Source organism: Oncorhynchus masou, chromosome 9 (genome assembly GCF_036934945.1).
Source record: "Oncorhynchus masou masou isolate Uvic2021 chromosome 9, UVic_Omas_1.1, whole genome shotgun sequence".
In the NCBI taxonomy this organism is placed as follows: Eukaryota; Metazoa; Chordata; class Actinopteri; order Salmoniformes; family Salmonidae; genus Oncorhynchus; species Oncorhynchus masou.
The window spans coordinates 51,446,041-51,470,893 of NC_088220.1; the positions used below are offsets into that span (position 1 = coordinate 51,446,041).

At 45.0% G+C, this 24,853-nt stretch overlaps 1 protein-coding gene across 2 annotated transcripts in view; it reads left to right on the forward strand.

Moving 5' to 3' along the window:
• Positions 1-18,500, forward strand: part of LOC135546133 (latent-transforming growth factor beta-binding protein 4-like) — a 44,940-nt gene extending 26,440 nt beyond the window's left edge. For both annotated transcript variants that reach the window (XM_064974304.1, XM_064974305.1), the window contains 28 exons: positions 3,544-3,660; positions 5,120-5,248; positions 5,554-5,679; positions 5,939-6,064; positions 6,264-6,383; positions 6,551-6,670; positions 6,832-6,951; positions 7,069-7,188; positions 7,342-7,581; positions 7,661-7,780; positions 7,925-8,044; positions 8,159-8,278; positions 8,375-8,494; positions 9,776-9,901; positions 10,036-10,161; positions 10,481-10,609; positions 10,775-10,900; positions 11,481-11,606; positions 11,818-11,961; positions 12,293-12,544; positions 12,963-13,031; positions 13,373-13,501; positions 13,730-13,876; positions 14,134-14,286; positions 14,487-14,775; positions 14,875-15,146; positions 15,330-15,479; positions 17,034-18,500. In XM_064974304.1, coding sequence (XP_064830376.1) covers positions 3,544-3,660; positions 5,120-5,248; positions 5,554-5,679; positions 5,939-6,064; positions 6,264-6,383; positions 6,551-6,670; positions 6,832-6,951; positions 7,069-7,188; positions 7,342-7,581; positions 7,661-7,780; positions 7,925-8,044; positions 8,159-8,278; positions 8,375-8,494; positions 9,776-9,901; positions 10,036-10,161; positions 10,481-10,609; positions 10,775-10,900; positions 11,481-11,606; positions 11,818-11,961; positions 12,293-12,544; positions 12,963-13,031; positions 13,373-13,501; positions 13,730-13,876; positions 14,134-14,286; positions 14,487-14,775; positions 14,875-15,146; positions 15,330-15,479; positions 17,034-17,167 — 4,070 coding nt within the window. In that variant the 3' untranslated portion in view covers positions 17,168-18,500. The remainder of the gene's footprint in view (positions 1-3,543; positions 3,661-5,119; positions 5,249-5,553; positions 5,680-5,938; positions 6,065-6,263; positions 6,384-6,550; positions 6,671-6,831; positions 6,952-7,068; positions 7,189-7,341; positions 7,582-7,660; positions 7,781-7,924; positions 8,045-8,158; positions 8,279-8,374; positions 8,495-9,775; positions 9,902-10,035; positions 10,162-10,480; positions 10,610-10,774; positions 10,901-11,480; positions 11,607-11,817; positions 11,962-12,292; positions 12,545-12,962; positions 13,032-13,372; positions 13,502-13,729; positions 13,877-14,133; positions 14,287-14,486; positions 14,776-14,874; positions 15,147-15,329; positions 15,480-17,033) is intronic.
• Positions 18,501-24,853: the final 6,353 nt, after the last annotated feature.

Sequence of the window (24,853 nt, forward strand, 5' to 3'; positions counted from 1 at the left end):
TATATGTTTTTATAACGTTTGTATCGCAACTAAAGTGGACAAATAACTTCTTAAAATTAAGCACATTAATCCGCTTTACAACCGGTGTAGAGCCTAGCTGGCATACATAGGTGGCACGTGAGTTTCAAGTTTGGGGAAGATAATTTTCACCATAAAATACACCTTTATAATTAAGCATTACATGCATTTGCGGTCACTTTTGAGAATGGTGTTTTCCCGCGAATTGATTGCATTTTGGAACATTGGAGCTTATAGCCTACTGTCGTGTGCGCATTTCTGCGCTTATAATGTAAAGAAATAGCCTAATTGTTTATCAACATTTTAAGCTCAACGTTCTGATCTGTTGCGTCAGCCTCATTGCTTTTAAAAGATTTTTTGATGCGAGTTGTTGTATTAATTTGGGAATCTATCGCATCCCACAACTGCCCCAGACTATGTTTGGAATATTTCTTTCTCGCACAGATGGACAAGTTGACCAATAAAATAGATCAACGTTTTTATTATGGGGGATAGTGGATTGACATAGGCTAGTGCTTTTGCTGTTCGTTAGGCCTGCTCATCTTGTTGGCTGACAAAGTAAATGTGGACAGTTATTCAATGTGTGACTCTGAATTTGATAAGAAGGACGTGCGCAGTTGCGTCCCTGATGTGTCTCTCTTCACCTGTAGCCTACTTCGGAGCTGAGATCGATGCCTGTGAGAAGAACCCGATAACATGACTGGCATTGGCTAATAAGAATTGAGATATCTGAGAGAACCATGTGAGTGAGAGGTGCTTCGGAAAAACACGCAGCCAGGAGAAAGGAATTATAATTATTATATTCAGCCCAAGGGCAAAATGGCCACTGGCTGCAAAAGGCATGGATTTGTTAGGGTGCATTACTGCCACCCGAGGGGGATGCCGCCGGTAAAGACGAGGCATTATCAAGTGCTTGTCAAATTGTGAATGAGAGACTGATGTAGTGTGTGCAGCCTGTGCAAGAAACAAAGCAGAGCTCATGCCTTTCATGTGACTTTTAAAAAAAATCTACATTATTTGCATCATCCAGCCATAGAATGTATTAAAAATCAAAACATATAGCCCACGGTTGTATCACAACTAAAGTTGCATAAATAACTCTATATTAAGTATATACTGTAGGTGTACCTGTTTCTTTGTTAGCCACTCAACACAGAACAGTGTTTGGAGAAAACATCCTTTCTATTTTATTCGGCTACATTTGAATTACGAAGTTTACATACACATTAGCAAAATAGATTTAAACTCAGTTTTTCACAATTCCTGACATTTAATCCTAGTAAAAATTCCCTGTCTTAGGTCAGTTAGGATCATCAGAGAGTAGAGAGAATGATTTATTTCAGCTTTTATTTCTTTCATCACATTCCCAGTGGGTCAGAAGTTTACATACACTCAATTAGTATTCGGTAGAATTGCCTTTAAATTGTATAACTTGGGTCAAACGTTTTGGGTAGCCTTCCACAAGCTTCCCACAATAAGTTGGGTGAATTTTGGCCCATTCCTCTTGACAGAGCTGGTGTGACGAAGTCAGGTTTGTACACACACTTTTTCAGTTCTGCCCACAACCTTTCTATAGGATTGAGTTCAGGGCTTTGTGATGGCCAATCCAATACCTTGACTTTGTTGTCATTAAGTCATTCTGATGTCTTCTTGACTGATGTTGCTTCAATATATCCACATAATTTTCTTTCCTCATGATGCCATCTATTTTGTGAAGTGCACCAGTCCCTCCTGCAGCAAAGCACCCCCACAACATGATGCTGACACCCCCGTGCTTCACGGTTGGGATGGTGTTCTTCGGCTTGAAACCTTCCTCCTTTTTCCTCCAAACATAACGATGGTCATTATGGCAAACAGTTCTATTTTTGTTTCATCAGACCAGAGGACATTTCTCCAAAAAGTATGATCTTTGTCCCCATGTGCAGTTGTAAACCGTAGTCTGGCTTTTTTTATGGCAGTTTTGGAGCAGTGGCTTCTTCCTTGCTGAGTGGCCTTTTAGGAAGTTTTTTGCTTGACAATAACCATCTGACAAGATTTCATGACCGCCACAAGCCTAGTCTTATGAAAGAGATCTATTATCTTACCATGACATGGGTTAGTGAAAAGACATGATTCTGTTTGAAATGTGTTGCAAGGTCATTTTCTTTTAGAGGGACAAATAATCATGTTTTGTGGCAAAACGCTATATATCTGCCCCAAACAGAACTCCAATAAAAAAAGTTTCCCGATTGGGTTTTAATTACATGTAATTAAGTATATATACATAAATAAATACATATTAAAATCATCTGTTTGTTTCAACCAAATTGTGCAAATATCATATAGCCAATGTATTGTATCCAGAGGGTGAACAGTGTACTATAGTGTATGCAGTGTGTTTTCTTTTTGGACATTTAAGCATCTTTTGTAACAATTTTATTGGGGTTTAAAACATTTTTTTTTTCATTCATTAGGATAAATCTAGTCAAGCGTTATGAGTTTGATTATATAAACTTCAGGGAAGGATTTAAGGAATAATAAGGACATTGAAAGTCTGTCGCAATTCATTTGCAAGAATGGGTTGATTGTTGTTGTCGGGGTGACACGGCACGCTGTTTGGCTCTCTCCTTTTCATGAGCTTGTTTAAAATGTTCCTCTTTCAGCCAACGGGAACAGATATAACAGGCTACAAACTGTCGAAGGGATCCATAATCAAAAGGTCCGTGACACTCAAGAGCTCAACGCTAGCGCAACGCTCGGTAGCAACTACCCAGCGCGCAAACAGCTGACTGACAGCTGTCTATCACCGCATCTAGCTGACTAAGCCAGGGGTTAGCCTAAATGGATAAGATAAGGTTCTGATTACGTTCCTAGGTGTTGGAAAAATATTTAGAGAAACCTAACTTACGACTAAGCAGACAAATATCATGCAAATAGCTCACTTTTGCACCAGTGGCAAAAAAAAGCATTTGGATTGTTTCAGCCATCTGTACAGTGGATATAACCAGATCAATATATTTAAAGAGTTGGACCAACTTTTTGAATTTTGAATAGTGTTCTAATTCTATTCTTTCAGTTACATATACATTTTTTAAATATAGCAAATGTAGCCTAATTTTAACTGGAGCTAACATGGCTGCTAGAATGATGTAGTGAAATGTAAATGTGTCATACTGCAGAAATATTAATGTCCCAACTCTCTTAACATATGGCTCTGGATAAAGCTTTTGCAACAACAAAAAACACGTTCTAAAGCACATCTAAAGTAAATGTTTTAAAAGTATGAAAACAGCCATAATTCATACACAGAAAATATGCAAATGTGAAAAATGTGCCCTTATCACGTTTTGGAATCAAACCCTTTCCCTTTCCACATAGCAACATCCAACTATTGAGACAGAATTGCAGTGTTTAGTATTTTGATGTTTGTGTCCAGAAGGCTGTAAGAAAGACAATTCACATCAAGCTGCCTCTTCTCAACAAGTGAAAGCTCTAATGTATCTAGACATTCTCAGTATTGTTTATTTCCTGTTTTGGTTTCTCCAGCTCGAACCCCCACTCAGACCAAACGGCCTCCAGTTGACCAACGGCCAATATCTCCAGTGAGACCCGCACAGCCCCTCCCATCTCCAGTCACGCCCCGCCCACCCATCCCCAAGCCAGGTACCGTAAAACATACACCACAGCCACAAAGTGTTTAATCTTGATACAGTAATGGCTCCAAGATTAGGTCAAATTCTGATAAACGCTGGTTCAACTTTCTGGCTTCTCACAGTGCCAACTCCATGTCATTTCCTATTAGAACATTTCCTATAAACTATTGTACTCCACACCTGACTCAAGAACAAAGAAGCGTATAATTTGGAGTCTGTATTGTAAAGTGAGAAAAAGTTCATAGTGCTCCATTGAAGTATGACAACTGGTCTTTCTGTGTCTGTTCTGCTCTCATTTGATGTGACAGCACTTGAACGCATGAGTTCACATTTCAAATGGACCATAATAATGAGTGCTTAAGAATCCTGGGTAGGTGGTTGAATGCTCTGGTGGTGTCGATTTTTACTGCCAGTTTTATCCACCTTCAAATACATGTTTTATTTAACCTGTATTTAACTAGACATCAGATGTGTTTCTGGCTCTGACCTTTTCTGTCTCCATTAGAGTACTTAGTCAACCCTGTCCCTCACACACACACACACACACACACACACACAACACACTCACACACACACACCTCAACTTCAAAGCCTCAGTCAATAAAAGGCGTTTTACATTCTTTAATGCACTTCTTTGCAATAGAAAGTGAAATTCAAAGAGGGAATACCCTCACACATCCCGAGCCAGGAGGTCTGGCTCAAGATATAAGCAGTAACCAGATGGGTACAATGCTCTGTTTGTGCCGCAAAACTTTGCCTAATGTGAGCCAACTGTTCACCACCGGACTGTTCGTTTATCACGTTGTCAGGTTTGAATCTCAAGGCGGGGCCGTCAAAGAGCTGCTAACTTTTAGCTCGTGAGGGACGTGTCAGGTTTGAAACTCAAGGCGGGGCCGTCAAAGAGCTGCTAACTTTTAGCTCGTGAGGGACGTGTCAGGTTTGAAACTCAAGGCGGGGCCGTCAAAGAGCTGCTAACTTTTAGCTCGTGAGGGACGTGTCAGGTTTGAAACTCAAGGCGGGGCCGTCAAAGAGCTGCTAACTTTTAGCTCGTGAGGGACGTGTCAGGTTTGAATCTCAAGGCGGGGCCGTCAAAGGGCTGCTAACTTTTAGCTCGTGAGGGACGTGTCAGGTTTGTGCTGTAACCTAGAATTGAACACTATTATGCCCACAGCCTTGAACCTGCCTCATAATAAGTGAGTTCTGAGACTATAAATCCTCATAATGGTCCCTGAGAAATATGCGAGCTGCACACTTAGAAGCAAGAAAAGAGATCAGATCCTCCTCACACCATTGTTATCCCCTCTCACGTACTCAGATGGCTGATATGGATGACATGACAACTAAGATCACACTTTGGAATCGTTTTTAAAAAAAACGGTGACAGACAAGCTAACTAAATGTGCATATCTGTCCACGTGTGCGTGCATGCGCGTGTACGTGCGTCTACGGCCATCTGTTTGGGCGTCCAGTGCGGGGTGTGTGTGAGACCATGCCCCAGGTGTGTGGACAGGGCCGCTGTGTGGACCAGCCCGGAGGGAGACATACCTGCATCTGTAACGAGGGATACCAACACAACGCTCAGCAGACTCATTGTCAAGGTGAATGTTGTTTTGTTTGGGCACTGTTGCTAGTTAAACTACTTAACACTATTAGGAAGCATCAAACACACACATACACAGCCCAATATTGGCTGTTCCTGATGCTATACTGGCCCTCAGCTGTATTTATAGTGTGCGGTCGTTGAACATGTGATAGTCTTTATGGATGAGTCAGTTTCAGACTGGTTTGGTGCCGCAAGCATCTCACTACAATCCCATCCCCTGAGAGGCAGCTTGATTACTGTAGGCTTGGTCAGGCTCCTCTGGACCTCTTTAACCCCACACATCCCCCACTTTCCTTTCAGACATAGATGAGTGCAGGGCGTCTCCCCTGCCCTGCGGCAGCGGCCGCTGCCAGAACACAGAAGGGGGCTACAGGTGCAGCTGCCCCTCTGGATACCAGCCGGGACCCCGGGGCACCAGCTGTATAGGTACAGCCCTCCCCCCACTGTACACACCACTCACACACACACACACACACACAGTCGCTAGCCACAGCAGCTGTGCTCTGGACATTTATTAAGACAACAGCTACTCTGTCTCTTTGGGTATAGAGAGAGACCTTCTGGCGTCCCCCTGGAATGCTCTGTGTTCTACTTGGAAGTCAAGGATTAGGAAATGGTGTCTGGTACTCTGGTCACTGTTCTTTGAGAATCTCTCACGTTCTTTTTCTCTCGTCTGTATCTCTAGATGTCAATGAGTGCATCCAGGCTCCCAGTCCCTGTTCTGTTGGGGAGTGTGAGAATACACCAGGCCGCTACAGATGTGTGTGTCCTGCTGGCTTCAGAGCCAACTTCCAACAGACGCAGTGTCAAGGTAAGAGGGGATGCGTACTCAACATAGTATTCCAATAGCAGCAGTCAACAAGTACTATTGACATGATTGTGATTGTTTTAAGGAACGTTATGTCGATTATGATAGCTGTGCAGAAGTCCTTGTGATCATTCTAGAAGAAACTAGATAACTGTTAACTGTCGAGTCTTTGAGTAAAGGACAAACCTTTTTTGTGGCACAGATATTGACGAGTGTCGTCAGGTTCCGAACCCCTGTAACAACGGCCGCTGTGAGAATAGCCCTGGTAGCTTCAAGTGTGTCTGCCGCACTGGGTACAAGCTAGAGGGCAACACGTGTAAAGGTAAGGAAGCTATCTCTGCGTCTAGTCAACATTGTTTCACTACCGAAGCGAATGTACTGTGTATATTGCTGTCTTCACTCACCAAAGATTGTGTGATGTTTGTGAAATAATACTATTGGTCAGTCGGACATATTAAACTTCCAGTCTATCATTCTCCCTTTCCCCAGATGTGGATGAGTGTGAGGACCCCTTGAAGTGTCCTGGTCAGGCCTGTGTCAACTCTCCAGGATCATACAAGTGTGTGTCTTGCCCACCAGGGTTTGGGCTGCTCAACGAACAATGCCGAGGTAACACTCCTTGTCTGGAAGCAGTTGTACACAAAACCAAATAATAACCTTTCTTCTGAAAATGTTGAGGTACTGACCAATGTTATAGGGAGTTTAAGTCGAATTCTCTACAGGCTGTTTGATAGAGGGCGCTAACGGTCTGTGTCGCTCCCCTGTTGTAGATGTTGACGAGTGTCGTCAGACCCCCAGCCTTTGCACCAATGGTCGTTGTGAGAACACTCCCGGGAGCTACAGGTGTGTTTGCCAAACGGGATACAAACTACAAGGCAAGGCCTGCACAGGTACGAGCGATGACTGTATTTACCTACATTCCCTCTTTTGAGCCTGTCAGCGAAAGGAACTTTCATTCTATGGAAAACAAATACTGCCGGGCTATTAATGTTCTGGCTCTATTTCAGATGTGGATGAGTGTGAGGACCCTTTGAGGTGTCCTGGTCAGGCCTGTGTCAACTCTCAGGGTTCTTACAACTGTGTGTCTTGCAAGCCAGGCTTCAGCATGATCAATGGACAATGCTCAGGTAAAATGTGTGTGTGTGTTCTGAGGTATACCCGTGTGTCTGTGATTTGTTTTTTTATCCATCCATCCGTCCATTGATACATACATTTATAGTGTATTTCAAATTGGCATCTACCTTTCAGCAATCTCTTGCATCTCCTCTCCATTCCTACAGATATAGATGAGTGTCGTCAATCCCCCGGCCCATGCAGCAATGGTCACTGCGAGAACACCCAGGGTAGCTACAGCTGTGCGTGTCTCACTGGCTACAGACTACACGGTGATACCTGTACAGACGCGGATGAATGTGCAGACCCGTCCCAGTGCCCTGGCCAGGAGTGTGTCAACTCCCAGGGCTCATACAAGTGTGTGTCCTGCAAGCCAGGCTTTGGGCTGGTCGACAGACGCTGCACAGGTAGGACACAGCATGGTCTTCATCGACAACAGCACATTGGAGCGATTGCGGACAGTTCTTCTCCTTCTTTTCTTTGCAGATGTTGACGAGTGCCTCCACAGCCCATCTCGCTGTGCTAACGGTCGTTGTGAGAACACGGCTGGAAGCTACAAGTGTGCGTGCCGATCTGGCTTCAGGCTACAGGGCAACACCTGCACAGGTAAGACTTACTTCAGCCGATAAAGGGCGGTCAAATGTATGACTTTCTTTAGCACAGAATAGAGTAAAATACTACCAGAAATGGTCTTTGTTCTGTCAACTTTGTTATGGGATTGTAAAGAATAACCTCTGTTGGCTTCTCCAGATGTCAACGAATGTGAGAACGCTCTACAGTGTCCTGGTCAGGAGTGTATCAACTCTGAGGGCTCCTTCATATGTGTGGCCTGTAGCCCAGGCTTTGTGGCTGGAAATGGACAGTGTACAGGTGAACAACCTTCTCAACCACACACACACACGTACACACACACACGTACACACATACCCATTTGTATTCCATATTGATAATTGTATCAATACTGATATTGATACTTTCACACAGATATTGATGAGTGTCGGCAGACCTCCAACCTATGTGCCAACGGCCTCTGTGAAAACACTCTCGGTAGCTACCGGTGCGTTTGTCGCACCGGGTTCAAACTGCAGGGCAGTGTCTGTTTTGGTGAGGCTGCATGTGTCTGACTTTTGCATGTCTTTACATGATGGTTCAAGGTCCATATCACTGTTTGATGTGAAACCTCCACTTGCTTCATTTTAGACGTTGATGAATGTGCAGACCCCTCACAGTGTCCTGGGCAACGGTGTGTGAATTCTGAAGGCTCCTACAAGTGTATCGCCTGCAAAGCTGGCCACAGAATGCAAGATGGGTTATGCGCAGGTAAGACTAGCTGTCTATTAGGTAGTATATCAAGTCAATTCAAGGCATTCTGTCCATGTAGTCGACATGTTTTTCCAAGGTGTTTTATGGCTCTCACACTTGCCTGCCACATTTGTTTCTGGGAAGGAATGCCATGGCTCTTTTACGGCCAAGGAGAGGAGGGGGATTTATGAACAACTGCACATTTCTGCCTAATGAGGAAACACATTTTTAAAGAGTTGAATTGTGTCAATGTTGCGGAATGTGACACGAGACCGAAATGAGCACCAAACTCTTTTTCATATGCCTTCCACTTGAGATTGTATTCCGTTCATACGTCTTTATGGAATCAGACAATCACATCGCTAACACCGTTGGTGTTATTGGTGAGGCAGCTTGACTAAGACCGTCACCATACTAAAGTTTGCTGAAGAATCAAGCTGTTCCAACACTGTTTATATAAACTGCACAGAGCAGTGTGACCGGGCCGGTTTTCATCATCTTACAGTAGGCGATGAGTGAGCAAAGGGGGTGGCCCTCTACACCCAGTTCCATACTGCAGTCAGCGCTCTCCTCTGCATTTCTCTCCTCTGCTCTCCTCACTTAACCTTTTCTGGCTTCTGTTACTTCTCTTACTCACTACCAAGCAGTTTATTTTCCGTGGGGCACACAAATAATCAGCCCGAGTGTCATTATTAAAGGACATTGTGCACCATCCCACCTGGGTGCATTGCCTCTACCTCAAAAAAAAAACAAGAGACCACATAAACAATTCATGTGAATGTACCATTTCCTTCACAGTTCACTGTCAGTCAGCACTTTACCCATGCTGTGATATCCAGAGCACATGAAAATCACTTCGAGGTATTCAACGAGGTATTCACTCCGAGGTACTCAACGGATGTCTGGCTGTTAGACTGGTGCTGATGTGAACCAACAGAGTTTGCAACAGATGTTTAGACTTCAAAGGGGATAGCTTGTAAATCAGAGACACCTTAGAAATGGATGTAACACTTGGGAATGGGTGGATGTCTCGTTGGAGTGGTTTCACTGTCAAAAAGTTATATCCACCAGGGACTGAACCCATTTGTGCTGTGTTGATTTAAGAGAAACACTTGGAGGCTGTTTAACCTATTTTAGGGGGAACAGAAAGACCCTATACATGAAACAGAGGTGTGTGTGTGTGTGTGTGTGTGTGCGTGTGTGCGTGTGCGTGTGTGTGTGTGTGTGTGTGTGTGTGTGTGTGTGTGTGTGTGAGACCCACCTGCAGTACCCATGAGCATTCCCCTCTCCCTTCCTCAGATGTGGATGAATGCCAGAGCCCTGACACCTGTGGTGCAGCGAGGCTGTGTGTGAACACGGACGGCTCCTACCGCTGTGACTGTCAACCAGGCTACAGAACCACTGGCCTTGGACGCCAATGTCGAGGTCGGTATGATCGATGATGGTACTACTGATGGCGATGAATGCCCCAATGTTGGTGATTTCTTTTGATGACGTGTATATGCATGTTGGTGTTCTTTTCTGTCATATTCTAACGTGGTTGTGGTGTCTTTTCACAGACGTCAACGAGTGTCTAGAGGGGGAGTACTGCTTCCCCAAGGGAGAGTGTGTGAACACAGAGGGCTCCTACCGCTGTGTGTGTTCCCAGGGCTACACCACCAGCAGCGATGGGAGCGTCTGCCTAGGTGAGGCCTCACGACCATCACACACACACACCTCATACACACACCCAAGTCCCACTGGCCTTTCTGTAGGCTACTCTTAAACCTGCAGAATGGAGAAGTCTCTACTCATTACATATATTTGCTGTTTACTCTGCAGTTTAAACTGCACAGCCCGTTAACTTGGACAACTCTAATCCCTTATACAAATAATCCCTTCTAGGCTACTTTACACAGATTATATTACTCATAGCCACTCACACAGTGAGATTGCTTTGCTTGGCGGTAGGCACAGCGGGGTTGTCTGTGGTGATGTAATGGCGTGTTGTCATTGTGTGCCCAGATGTGGATGAGTGTGCCAGGTCAGGCCCGGGGGTGTGCCAGGATGGGCGCTGTGTCAACACAGAGGGCTCCTACCAGTGCCAGTGCCAAGTGGGATTCACCACCAACCCAGAGAAGACAGCCTGTCTGGGTAACTTAACACCTCAACTACTTTGCACTGTTCATCATCCACCGTAGACAGACCATTGAAACCTTGTGTCCCTTTTATGTAATACGCACAGCTTTCGAGACTGAGCTGTGGGGATGCTGAAGTTTTGTGTGTGTGTGTGTGTAATCCCCACTCTCTCTCCCCCAGATGTAGATGAGTGCTCAGAGGGAGCAGTGTGTCGGACACAGCGTTGTGAGAACACCATTGGCTCCTACCGCTGTATCACCTCCTGTGAGCCGGGCTACCGGGTCACCCGCACCGGAGAGTGTGTCGGTCAGTTCCATCTCTTCATCAAACTCATCCTTTACTAAATCTAGTTCACAAATAAGAATCTGCTTTTTATTATTCTCGTATTTATTCATCCACTTGATTTATTTTACAATGATCTGATTCTATGCTACAATAGAGATTGAATGCCATTCTCACTCTACTGTCATACAGTTTAGCCATGATAGTTTATGTAGGAATGTTTGGCAGATTGGACACAGATGTGGGATCCAGGCTGAGGGCGGGGCGTAAGGGTTTGGTCGTCATGGCAGCTGTGTTTGATTGATGTGTCAGGTTGGAGGCTTTCACCTCGCAGATGCTCAGTCACAAGAATGCCATTCGCCTTTCCTGGCCAAGATATGCGTCTGTAACACGCAGACACACACAGACATGGTGGAAAAAGAGCTAGGGATATATCTCACTGTGTCGTCTTCACTGACTGTTGACTTATACCTTTCAATAATTGAATCAAGCTTATCCATCTAAATATAATGATGATAGTGACCATACTTGAGACCATACTTCAGATTCATTTAGGAGTGATGTCATCTCTCTCTCCACTTCTGTTTCTTCTTCTCGCTCACAGATATCAATGAGTGTGCCAATGAGACTGTATGCGGGGAGCATGCGTTCTGCCAGAACCTAATTGGAACATATCAGTGCATGTGTGACCAGGGCTACACAGCCACCAGCGATGGGAAGGGATGTGTGGGTACGGCTCAACACAGATGCACGAGTCTCTGATAAGTGTACAAATGCTACCATTCTGCTGTCCTGTCATTTGTCTTTGCTTGATTTAGCCGACATGGTTATACTTTTTGCCCCATATTTCTCTTTCTTTCTCTCTCGCGCTCACTCTCTTTCTCCCTCTCTCTTTCTCTCTCTATCGCTCTATTTCTCTATCTCTCTCTCTCTGTCTCCAGATGAAAACGAGTGTGAGACGATGCAGGGCGTGTGTGGCGCGGCGCGCTGTGAGAATGTGGATGGCTCCTTCATGTGTGAGTGTCCAGGAGAGGGGGAAGAGTTTGATACACGCTCAGGACAGTGCCTCAGCACGCCCCGACCAGGTACTGTACGCTGTCCAACACTGTTGTGCTTTTCGAGGATTATCTAGATAAGCTTGTTTTTCCCCATACGAAAATAAACATTTCTATTCCCTGATGGGAATAACACTTTCCCTGCTTCAAATGTTTATTCCTACACCGTTTTAATGGCATTTGACACCAGTTTGTGCATGGTGAGTTTGGTGAGACCTCTTCAACAGGTGCCCATTCCAACAGCTTGGTGTTGCTGCCCCCTGCTGTTCATCAGGGAACACTATGTTGTCTTGGTGGTCAGCAGCGCTGCCATAACCACACACACCTCAACCCGCAGACGTCACGTCCACGTTTCTCACAGGTCTTCCAGTGTTCTCTGGCGGCTCCTCCTCGTCTTCCTCCACCACCGGCCTCGGTCCCCAGCGTCGGCCCGATGCATCCCAGCTGCCCCCTGCCCGGCCTGGCGAGTTGAGGGAGTGTTACTACAACACAGAGGAGCAGAGCTCGTGCAGCGTCCTGGCCCGCAACACCACCCAGCAGGAGTGCTGCTGCACCGTGGGCCAGGGCTGGGGAATGGGCTGCCAGTTCGACCCCTGTCCTCAGCTAGGCACAGGTAGGGACCAGTGATCAACACTGATGTGAAGAGTATGTCTATGGTATGTCTATATTGAGTATGTATCTAGCACAGGAGGTTGGTGGCACCGAAAAGGGGAGAATGGGCTTGTGGTAATGGCTGGAGCGGAGTCGGTGGAATGGTATCAAATACGTGGTTCCCATGTGTTGGATGCCATTCCATTTGCTCCGTTTCGGCCATTATAATGAGCTGTTCTCCCGTCAGCAGCCTCCTGTGGTCTCCATGGGATATATATATATGTGTATATGTGTATATATGTGACTAAAGGGAGTATGTATGTCTATGGTAGACTCCTAGAGTCAGCTCCACCTATCAACCCACTCAGAAAAAGTTATCCCTGATGTCGTGAAGTGTTCCTCTCTGATATGTCGTTTTGTTTCCTGCGGTTTCTGTTCAGCTGAGCACCAGGCGTTGTGCCCCAGCGGACGAGGATATGTGACTGGGCCAGGAGAATTTAGCTACAAAGGTAACAGCTGTCTCTCATACCCACACAGCAGGTAGCCTAGCGGTTAGAGTGTTGGGCCAGTAACCTGAAAGTTGATAGTTCAAATCTCTGAGCTGACTAAATGAGCAAAGCACTTAACCCTAATTGTTCCAGGGTTGCTGTCGATAGTGGCTGACCTCTGGCTGTGACCCCTCTCTTCGAAAGCAAAAACAACACATTTTGATTTCACACTTGCACATGTGTGAAACAGGACAAATATAAGCACCCCTATTTGACCTTTTTCTGACCCACATGATTTGTAGTCATGCGTATTGCTTATACTGTACTGTACCTGTAATCCAGGCCTTCATCTGCTCTCACAGATGTGGATGAGTGTAAACTGTTCCACCCTGAGGTGTGTAAGAGCGGCGTATGTGTCAACAACATCCCTGGCTACTCCTGCTACTGCACCAGTGGCTACTACTATGACAACGTGTTTCTGGAGTGCATCGGTTAGTGGCAAATCTTTATCAGTGATATTGGGCCGTTTTGACCCAGTCTTCATACTTGCGGTTGAATTAGATGGATGTATATAATGGGTAGGTTCCTCAAATCTCATCTCTCTCTCTCTCTCTCTCTCTCTCTCTCTCTCTCTCTCTCTCTCTCTCTCTCTCTCTCTCTCTCTCTCTCTCTCTCTCTCTCTCTCTCTCTCTCTCTCTGTCTCTGTCCTCTCCTGGTAGATGTTGATGAGTGTGAGGCAGGGGAGGACAGCTGTCCAGGGGGAATCTGCGTCAATACATTAGGCTCACACTTCTGTACCTGCGTGCCTCCTCTTGTGTTGGACGACACTCAGCGCAGCTGTGTCAATTCCACTGGCCTCGCCGTGGGTAAGACTACACACGCTGGGAGACGGGAGTGCCCAATAACTCACCTTATGAGTCCTCACTACTCTTTTTTTACTTATTAGCTCAAACTGTGAGCTCTCTCTCTCACCGTCTGTTTTCAATCTATCTCTCGCTCCTGCTTTCCCCATCAATCTTTCCCTCATTTTTTCCCACCTCCTTTCTCCATCTTTCTTTGCCTCTCTTTCCATCTCTCTCTCTCCTTCCCCTCCTCATTCCTGTCCTCTCCCTCCTGTTTCCAGATGAGAAGCTGTCCTTCTGCTGGCAGTATGTCACACCAGACCTGGTGTGTCAGAGCCCCCTGCTGGGCGGACAGGTCACCTTCACTGAGTGCTGCTGTCTGTATGGAGAGGGCTGGGGACTGCAGTGTGCACTGTGTCCTGCCAGAGACTCAGGTACTACTAGACTGACCACACACTCACTGATAAGCTACTACGGCCACGCTGATTGTGGATGAGTATTTACATTGAACATTCCGCTGTGTTAGCATTTTGTCCCGATATACAAGCAAAATGTAGCTCTGTTGTGGAAGAGTTGTGTTTATGGTGTCATTTTTGGTCTACGCCTCTTTTCCTTCTCTCTCTCTCTCTGTCAGAGGACTATGAGGCTCGGTGTAACGTCTTCCTGAGGCCCCCAGAGTTTCCTCCCCCCTTCCCTGACCGCTACGGTACGGACCCAGGGCCAGGTAGAGGAGGAGGAGGGGGGTATCGCGTGCCCTATGGACCGGACTCCTTCCCAGACCCCATCCCCCGCAGACCTGAGTACCCCCGGCCTGACTATGACGACTACACACCACCAGGGGGCAGCAGGTCTGGCTTCAGAGGCAGAACACCCAGCACCTTCAGGGTCCCAGAGAGCCCATACAGACAGCCCTCAGGATACATGTAACACACTGCCCTATTCACCAGACTCACTCATTCACATACATCATCACAAGACACAACATATGTTCTCGACAAACATGTTGGATTTCTCCTTCCCAGTCCTGAGCGGTACTACGACGAGGACGACTACGGCCCGCCTGACGCTCCCCCGAGACCTCCCTTCCGCACCCTCCCAGACCCTCGTTCTGAGCTCTCCTTTGGGGCGCGGCCCCCTCTCCCCATCCCTGAGGGCCTCCCTCTGAGTCTGGCCCCCCTCCCAGACAGTGACCCCTACAGTGAGGAGGAGGAGGAGGGGCCAGAACCCTGGCGTGTGGGACCCCCTTTCCCTGACAGACGGGGGCCAGGCGGAGGCCCAAGGAGAGTCTATGAGAGTATGCCCTCTCTTTCTGTGCATTACTGCATTTACGGCATTAATGTCATTTTGTCAATGCTGCTGCATTACCCAAAATATTTCACTTTTTTTAAAGATGTAAACTTAGCCTAGGCCCTGTGAAAAAAATGTGCGTTAGCTATCTGTTCTTACTTCTGACCATCTCCTCCTCTCCCCGCTCCAGGACAATATGAGCCGTATGCAGGCCTGAGCACAGAGGACTGTGGGATACTGCACGGCTGTGAGAACGGCAGGTGTATCCGTGTGGCGGAGGGATACACGTGTGACTGCTACGAGGGATACGAGCTGGACATGACCTCCATGGCCTGCATAGGTAGGTATCCCTCCTCACGCAATCCACAAGACAAACCCTTCAACTAATCGCAGTTGTCTATATGCAAAACTCCCTGCCCGTCACTTGTCCTTCGAACCTTATGCCTTTCAATCTACATACTGTATGCATCACATAGCAAGAGCCATTCTCTTATTCTCAGATTGACATTTATGTTACAGTAAAATCTGTAGATTTACCAGTGCAATGGAGAATCTAGAAATTTCCAGGGAAATGTATTGATTTACCGATTTACACATCTACCGGAACATACAGTACCAGTCAAAAGTTTGGACACACCTACTCATTCAAGGATTTTTCTTTATTTTTGACTATTTTCTACATTGTAGAATAATAGTGAAGACATCAGAACTATGACATAACTGTAGTATGTAGTAACCAAAAAAAGAGTTAAAACAAATCAATATGTATTTTATATTTGAGATTCTTCAAAGTAGCCAAGCGTTATGATGAAACTGGCTCTCGGGACAACCGCCACAGGAAAGGAAGACCCAGAGTTACCTCTGCTGCAGAGGATAAGTTCATTAGAGTTAACTGCACCTCAGATTGTAGCCCTATTAAATGCTTCACAGAGTTCAAGTAATAGACACGTCTCAACATCAACTGTTCAGAGGAGACTGTGTGAATCAGGCCGACATGGTCGAATTGCTACATAGAAACCACTACTAAAGAACACCAATAATAAGAAGGGACTTGCTTGGGCCAAGAAACACGAGCAATGGATATTAAACCGGTGGAAATCTGTCCTTTGGTCTGATGAGTCCAAATATGAGATTTTTGGTTCCAACAGCCGTGTCCTGGTGAGATGCAGAGTAGGTGAATGGATGATCTCTGCATGTGTGGTTCCCACCATGAAACATGGAGAAGGTGTTGTGATGGTGTGGGGGTGCTTTGCTGGTAACACTGCCTGTGATTTATTTAGAATTCAAGGTACACTTAACCAGATTGGCTACCACAGCATTCTGCAGCGTTACGCCATCCCATCTGGTTTACGCTTAGTGATTTGTTTTTCAACAGCACAATGACCCAAAACACACCTCCAGGTTGCGTAAGGGCAATTTGACCAAAGAGAGTGATGGAGTGCTGCATCAGATGACCTGGCTTCCACAATCACCTGACCTCAACCCAATTGAGATGGTATGGGATGTTGGACCGCAGAGTGAAGAAAAAGCAGCCAACAATTGCTCAGCATATGTGGGAACTCCAAGACTGTTGAAACTGGTTGAGAGAATGCCAAGAGTGTGCAATGCTGTCATCAAGGCAGAAAGGGTGGCTACTTTGAAGAATCTCAAATATAAAATATACTTTGATTTGTTTTAACACTTGTTTGGTTACTACTTGATTCCACGTGTCATTTTATAGTTTTGATGTCTTCACTATTATTCTTTAATGTAGAAAATAGTACAAAAATAAAGAAAAACTCTTGAATGAGTAGGTGTGTCCAAACTTTTGACTGGTACTGTATATACATTTGTACGTTCACTGATTCACACGTATGTGTTTTCACTTGTTTCCTTGTTCTGCTTCTATGCCCAGACATCAATGAATGTGAGGATCCCGACAACGTGTGTGCGAGCGGCCGATGCATCAACACAGACGGCTCCTATCGCTGTGTGTGTCACCGGGGCTACGTCATGTCCCGGCGGTCCAACCACTGTGTGGCAGCATAACACAGCTACTACTTTGAACATTGTCTTCCCCCACTCAACAGTCCTATCTGCCACTGGGGAAGAGTCAGGGGCTCACTAAAACACCTGTCCAAAAAAAGCTGAGAGGGTTGTTCTCTGAAGAAAACGTCAACGTACTGACGTATCGTGTCTGAGAGAGATTTGAGTCCATAGAACTCTGATATTAATACAGTTTGAGTCTTATACAGCACACACAACTCATTATACATACACATAAGCTCAACTACACACACATACTTGAGACTGCTATTTTAAATCAGGTAAATAAGTATGTCCTTTAGCCATCCTTTCCTTTGAAGTTGAAATGCATAGTGGTGAAAAAGAGGTTCATGTACATTGTCCAGAATCCTAACGATACGAACACGTATTTAAAGGTAGTATCCGGCCCATTGAGTTTGCTCACTTTGAGCTCAATCATGATCAACACACCGTGTTCTGTGCCCAGACCCTGAGGCAGACGGGAACCATTGAATGGGGACAGTGTCGTCTCCAAGGCAAAGATGACACGCTACTGCCACAGACGAGCAGAGCCTTTGTCTAAGTCAGAATCTCTGTCTGTGGATGTTTTGTTAACGAACGCTCTCTTCAGCTGGACTGTACAAAAAAAAACACAGCAACATCATAACATCGCTGAACCAAATTTGTATTCCTCTAAAATGTCAGTGACTTGTATTCTCTCCATTTGTTGATTTTACAACCCCACTGATGTTTCTGATTGCTTCTTGTATTAATTTATGCTGTTCAAAGTGAAATTACTCTTTGTGTAATAATAACTTGTATTATTTTATAGAAATGTATATGCGGAAGAGGAAGCTACACGTCACTGACATGTTTGTACATGTATTTCTTTAGACTTTTTTTTTAAAATTTTTACACAAGAATCGAATGTACCTTAAAGCTGATATAAGATAGTTGACTTTGTATTCCCAATTTTAAATGTTTGTGTGATCAATAAATAATCAGTGATAACATACCATGTATATATTTACAATTGAGAAATAACTTCTTTTTTTTAACCAAATGATATCTGTTTCAGTGAGTAGAACCATTTCTGTAAATGTTCCTTCCTGGTGTCGTTTACAAGCTGAAACAAACCCGAAAACATTTCCTCCTTCCAGCATCTAAAAATGTATAACACTATGCACTGTATTTGTGGACGACATAGCCGTTGTGTACTTTTTATAAACAAATTTTTTTTTTTTTGTCATTTTTTGTATTTGTTTCTGGTTAACTGTTTTGTCAGTGATTTAAAAAAAAACTTTATTGCTATGAAAACTGTTTGAAAATATATTTGCACACTTTCCATTCCAAGTGACTTTTGGATCTCATTCTTTGTTACAGAATCACATTTATCGTATACACTTTTCAAATCAAATCAAATGTATTTGTCACATACACATGGTTAGCATATGTTAATGTGAGTGTAGCGAAATGCTTGTGCTTCTAGTTCCGACAATGCAGTAATAACCAGCGAGTAATCTAACCTAACAATTCCAAAACTACTACCTTATACACACAAGTGTAAAGGGATAAAGAATATGTACATAAAGATATATGAATGAGTGATGGCACAGAACGGCATAGACAAGATGCAGTAGATGGTATCCAGTACAGTATATACATATGAGATGAGTAATGTAGGGTATGTAAACAAAAGTGGCATAGTTTAAAGTGGCTAGTGATACGTGTATTACAGAAAGATGCAGTAGATGATATAGAGTACAGTATATACATATAGAGATGAGTAATGTAGGGTATGTAAACATTATATTAAGTAGCATTGTTTAAAGTGGCTAGTGATATATTTTACATCAATTTCCATCAATTCCCATTATTAAAGTGGCTGGAGTTGAGTCAGTGTGTTGGCAGCAGCCACTCAATGTCAGTGGTGGCTGTTTAACAGTCTGATGGCCTTGAGATAGAAGCTGTTTTTCAGTCTCTCGGTGACAAGCCAAATTTCTTCAGCCTCCTGAGGTTGAAGAGGCGCTGCTGCGCCTTCATCACAACGCTGTCTGTGTGGGTGGACCAATTCAGTTTGTCCGTGATGTGTACGCCGAGGAACTTAAAACTTACTACCCTCTCCACTATTGTCCCATCGATGTGGATAGGGGGGTGCTCCCTCTGCTGTTTTCTGAAGTCCACAATCATCTCCTTTGTTTTGTTGACGTTGAGTGTGTGGTTATTGTCCTGACACCACGTTCCGAGGGCCCTCACCTCCTTCCTGTAGGCCGTCTCGTCATTGTTGGTAATCAAGCCTACCACTGTAGTGCCGTCTGCAAACTTGATGATTGAGTTGTGCATGGCCACGCAGTCGTGGGTGAACAGGGAGTACAGGAGAGGGCTCAGAACACACCCTTGTGGGGCCCCAGTGTTGAGGATCAGCGGGGTGGAGATGTTTTTACCTACTCTCACCACCTGGGGGCGGCCCGTCAGGGGGGGCGGCCCGTCAGGAAGTCCAGTACCCAGTTGCACAGGGCGGGGTCGAGACCCAGGGTCTCGAGCTTGATGACGAGTTTGGAGGGTACTATGGTGTTAAATGCTGAGCTGTAATCGATGAACAGCATTCTCACATAGGTATTCCTCTTGTCCAGATGTGTTAGGGCAGTGTGCAGTGTGGTTGAGATTGCATCGTCTGTGGACGTATTTGGGCGGTAAGCAAATTGGAGTGGGTCTCTGGTGTCAGGTAGGGTGGAGGTGATATGGTCCTTGACTAGTCTCTCAAAGCACTTCATGATGACGGAAGTGAGTGCTACGGGGTGGTAGTCATTTAGCTCAGTTACCTTAGCTTTCTTGGGAACAGGGACAATGGTGGCTCTCTTGAAGCATGTGGGAACAGCAGACTGGGATAAGGATTGATTGAATATGTCCATAAATGTAACGGATGTGAAAAGGTTAGCGGTGCGCGCTAAATAGTGTTTCAATCGGTGACGTCACTTGCTCTGAGACCTTGAAGTAGTGGTTCCCCTTGCTCTGCAAGGGCCGCGGATTTTGTGGAGCGATGGGTAACGATGCTTCGTGGGTGACTGTTGTTGATGTGTGCAGAGGGTCCCTGGTTTGCGCCCGGGTATGGGCAAGGGGACGGTCTAAAGTTATACTGTTACATAAACACACCAGCCAGCTGGTCTGCGCATGCTCTGAGGGCGCGGCTGGGGATGCCGTCTGGGCCTGCAAGGTTGTTGTTATAGAGTAGTAACATATTGGAAGCTAGTTCAGTATACATTAGGAGTAAACCAGTGGTGGAGGTATTACACAGTATTTTGATTTAGCCTGATGGCTCAAACTAAATTCTTCCGCTGCACTATCGTTCGGTACATACTTCGTGTTGACGAGGGGCACAAGGGGCGTTGTACAAAACAAAGTCATCAGCGATTGGATCATCTCTAACCAATCAGCGTATCAAAGCCAATCACGAATTTCCAAACCACTACATTACCCATGTGTGTCCTAGCTTTGGCTCAACCTATTGGTTTCTGGACCAATCAGACGGCCCAGGATGTGGTTGCATTCGGTGAAGGGTTGCAGAGGTATTCAGAACCAGACTCATTGCGGAGAAGAAAGTAACATCTGTGGGCGTGGTGTAGCGTTTGGCTGGAGAAAGGAGTGTGGGTAGCCAGGCAAATTTTGATTAGAATCATCACTGTCCCTATCTTACACTGCCATAACAGCAGTTTCCACCTCTCTGACACATGCACTATGTGGTCAGGCCTCTAATCCATTTACCTGCTACTCTAACCCTAATTCCCAGGAGTGTTTACAAAGATCCCATGTCTAATCTCTTTTATAGGCCAATCCTTCTCCACCACACACTACAAAGCTGATTAAAGAGGTTCACTTCATTCTTAATTATCTCTTGAGGATTACAAGGGCTCGACAAATATCTACTTTTTCTGTTGGACTGGACACTCTCTGTTTTCTCTCCTCATGAACTATCCTGAATCTGGGCCAAATGACTGGAAAAGACCGGTGTTAACACTAACCACTTGCTGGCAAATACGATAAGTGGCAGCTTCGGAGTAATTGTAATGCCTCATTATCACTGTGTTCACCAATAACCAGTAACAACTACACTTGCTGTTCCTTTATTTATCCTTTGTTTATTACAAATATATCCCACTCGAGTGGGTGTACAATTACATTATACCAAACATTAGGAGCACCTTCCTAATATTGAGCCGCACCCCCAATTCAGCCTCAATTCGTTGGGGCATGGACTCTACAAGGTGTCGAAAGCGTTCCACAGGGATGCTGGCCCATGTTGATTCCAATGCCCACAGTTGTGTCAAGTCGGCTGGATGTCCTTTGGGAGGTGGACCATTCTTGACACACATGGGAAAACCCAACAGTGCTGCAGTTCTTGACACAACCCGCCATTTTTTGCCTTGCCCATTCACCCTCTAAATGACACGCATACACAATCCAAGTCTCAATTGTCTCAAGGCTTAAAAGTCATTATTTAGCCTGTCTCCTCCCCTTCATCTACACTGATTTGAAGTGGATTTAACAAGTGACATCAATAAGGGATCATGGCTTTCAACAGGATTCGCCTGTTCAGTCTGTCATTGAAAGAACATGTGTTCTTAATGTTTTTGTATTCTCAGTGTATATCGCTCAGCCTTAAAGCATGTTGTGACTATGGAGCCTTTATTAAATGATCATTCAAGCCCGTAAGAGTACCTTAAAAACAGGAATTAGTATTATTATAGTTTTGTTAGTAGACTTTCAGCCTGTTACAATGTAATGATATGGGATCAGGACAAGGGACAAGATGGGCTAATAGTAGGCTCCTGCTCCACTGTCTCCATCACAGAGAGGGAGAGAGTTCAGTCCTGTCTGTACCATTGACCTGCACTGTAACAGAGCATGAAAACTGCACCCAGGCTGACCCGCGCCTCAGTACACACCCAGGTGTTACGGATACAAGTATCATGTGTGTGTATCCTGTGTGTGTTTCTTTTCTCTCCTTCTCCCCTCACAGGTGAAAATCATCACTCCCCAGTCAGTCACCAATCATCAATCAGAAGACACACCTCCTCCTGTTTCCTACCCAATCACCGTTCCTTTCCCTTTGTTTAAAAACCCTGTCAGTTGTTTGCTGTGGAGCTCAATCTCTCTGTAAATGCCATGTCTGTAGGTCTCTCTGGTTCACGCTCTCTTTATGTATTGACCTCTCTTTTGTTTGAGCACCTCCATATCACTTTTGTCCTCACCTGTGAGTATTGTTTTTGGTTATGGTGTTTGTGTATGTCGCCCATGGGCATACACTACCCATAGTTTGTTAAATACACTAGTTAGAACTGGGCGGACCACCCACTGTATTTTTGGTTAGTTAGTTAGCTGTTGTTAAAGTAGGCTAGTCTAGCTTAGGGGTGTTTTTTGTTTCTTTCCTTGGGTCCAGCTCAGCCCCTTTTCCTGCTCCCCCCATTACCGCGTGTTTATTATTGGGGTGGCAGGGTAGCCTAGTGGTTAGAGCATTGGACTAGTAACCGGAAGGTTGCAAGTTCAAACCCCCGAGCTGACAAGGTACAAATCTGTCGTTCTGCCCCTGAACAGGCAGTTAACCCACTGTTCCTAGGCCGTCATTGAAAATAAGAATTTGTTCTTAACTGACTTGCCTAGTTAAATAAATATTAATAAACCCTGAGTTTGACGGTAGATTTCAGTTGTTGTAGTTATTTCGTTCTCACTTTTACTTTGTCACTATTATAATTTGCATGAGTTATGTTACGGGTCTTGTTACCATCCCCCCCCTCCCCTAGACTGTTCGTAACACCAGGGAACTATAGAATCACTTGATTTCACCCATTAGCCCTGATGGTGCTGATTGTGTTAACAAGGTCAACTGAGGCTCTCTGTCTCTCTGTGTGTGTGGATATCTTGCTGATGTAGCCGTTGTTGGATTAGGGCTGAGGAGGAATGAGAAGTGTCAGGTAGTGTCAGACTAGTAATCCTATCTCCCTGTACTGGGTGCCTACCCGGGTCGGAACCTGGTCCGTGTACAGCTGGGGGATGACAAGGGCAGGGAATGTGTTTCAATAGAGAAGAGGCATCAGGGGTCCGCTGTGGGAACCTTTCATCCCAAATCATTTTCATATAGTGGAATACCATGTGGAAATGTATCAGGGAACTAGCCAAAATCATATTTGTTTGGAATATCCACAATTTAGAGGGGGAAAAAAGGAATCGTAATGTATTGGTTATACAGAGCATTCGGGAAAGTATTCAGACCCCTTGACCTTTTCCACATTTTGTTATTCACAAATTAATTCAACAAAATCTTTTCCTCCTCAATCTACACACAATACCCCATAATGACAAAGTGTAAACAGGTTTTTAGACATTTTTGTAAATGTATTAAAAATAAAAAACAGAAATGCCCTTTGCTATGAGACTCGACATTGAGTTCAGGTGCATCCTGTGTCCATTGATCATCCTTGACAACTTGATTGGAGTCCATCTGTGGTAAATTCAATTGATTGGACATGATTTGCTAAGGCACACACGTCTATTTAAGGTCCCACAGTTGACAGTGCAGTTCAGAGAAAAAAAAACAAGCCATGAGGTCAAAGGAATTGTCAGTAGAGCGCCGAGACAGGATTATGTCTAGGCATAGATCTGGGGAAGGGTACCATAAAAATTCTGCAGCATTAAATGTCCCCAAGAACAGTGATCTACATCATTCTTAAATGGAAGAAGTTTGGAACCACCAAGACTCTTCCTAGAAGGGCGTTGGTCAGGGAGGTGACCAAGAAGTTGATGGTCACTCTGAAAGAGCTCCAGAGTTCCTCTGTGGAGATGGGAGAACCTTCCAGAAGGACAACCATCTCTGCAGCACTCCACCAATCAGGCCTTTATGGTCGAGTAGCCAGACAGAAGCCACTCCTCAGTAAAATGCACATGACAGCTTACTTGGAGTTTGCTAAAAGGCACCTAAAGGACTCTCAGACCATGAGAAACAGGATTCTCTGGTCTGATGAAACCAAGATTGAACTCTTTGGCCTGAATGCCAAGTGTCACATCTGGAGGAAACCTGGCACCATCCCTACGGTGAAGCATGGTAGTGCCAGCATCATGCTTTGGGGATGTTTTTCAGCATCAGGTACTGGGAGACTAGTCAGGATCGATGGAAAGATGAACGGAGCAAAGTACAGAGAGATCCTTGATGAAATCCTTCTCCAGAGCATTGAACGTTTCACCTTCCAACAGGACAACGATTCTAAGCACACAGCCAAGTGGCATGGGTCAAGTCTCTGAATGCCATTGAGTTGGCCAGCCAGAGCTGAACCCTGAAAATAGCTGTGCAGCGACGCTCCCCATCCAACCTGACAGAGCTTGAGAGGATCTGCAAAAAAGAATGGGAGAAACTTCCCAAATACAGGTGTGCCAAACTTGTAGCATCATACCCAAGAAGACTCTAGAGTCTAGGCTATAATTGCTGCCAAAGGTGCTTCAACAAAGTACTGAGTAAAGTGTCTGAATACTTGTGATAGTGATATTTCTGTTTTATTTTTTTAATACATTTGCAAAAATGTCTAAAAACGTGTTTTTGCTTTGTCATGATGTGGTATTGTGTGTAGATTGATGAGGGGGAAAAAACGATTTAATCCATTTTAGAACAAGGCTGTAACATAACAAAATCTGGAAAAAGTCAAGGGGTTGGAATACTTTCCA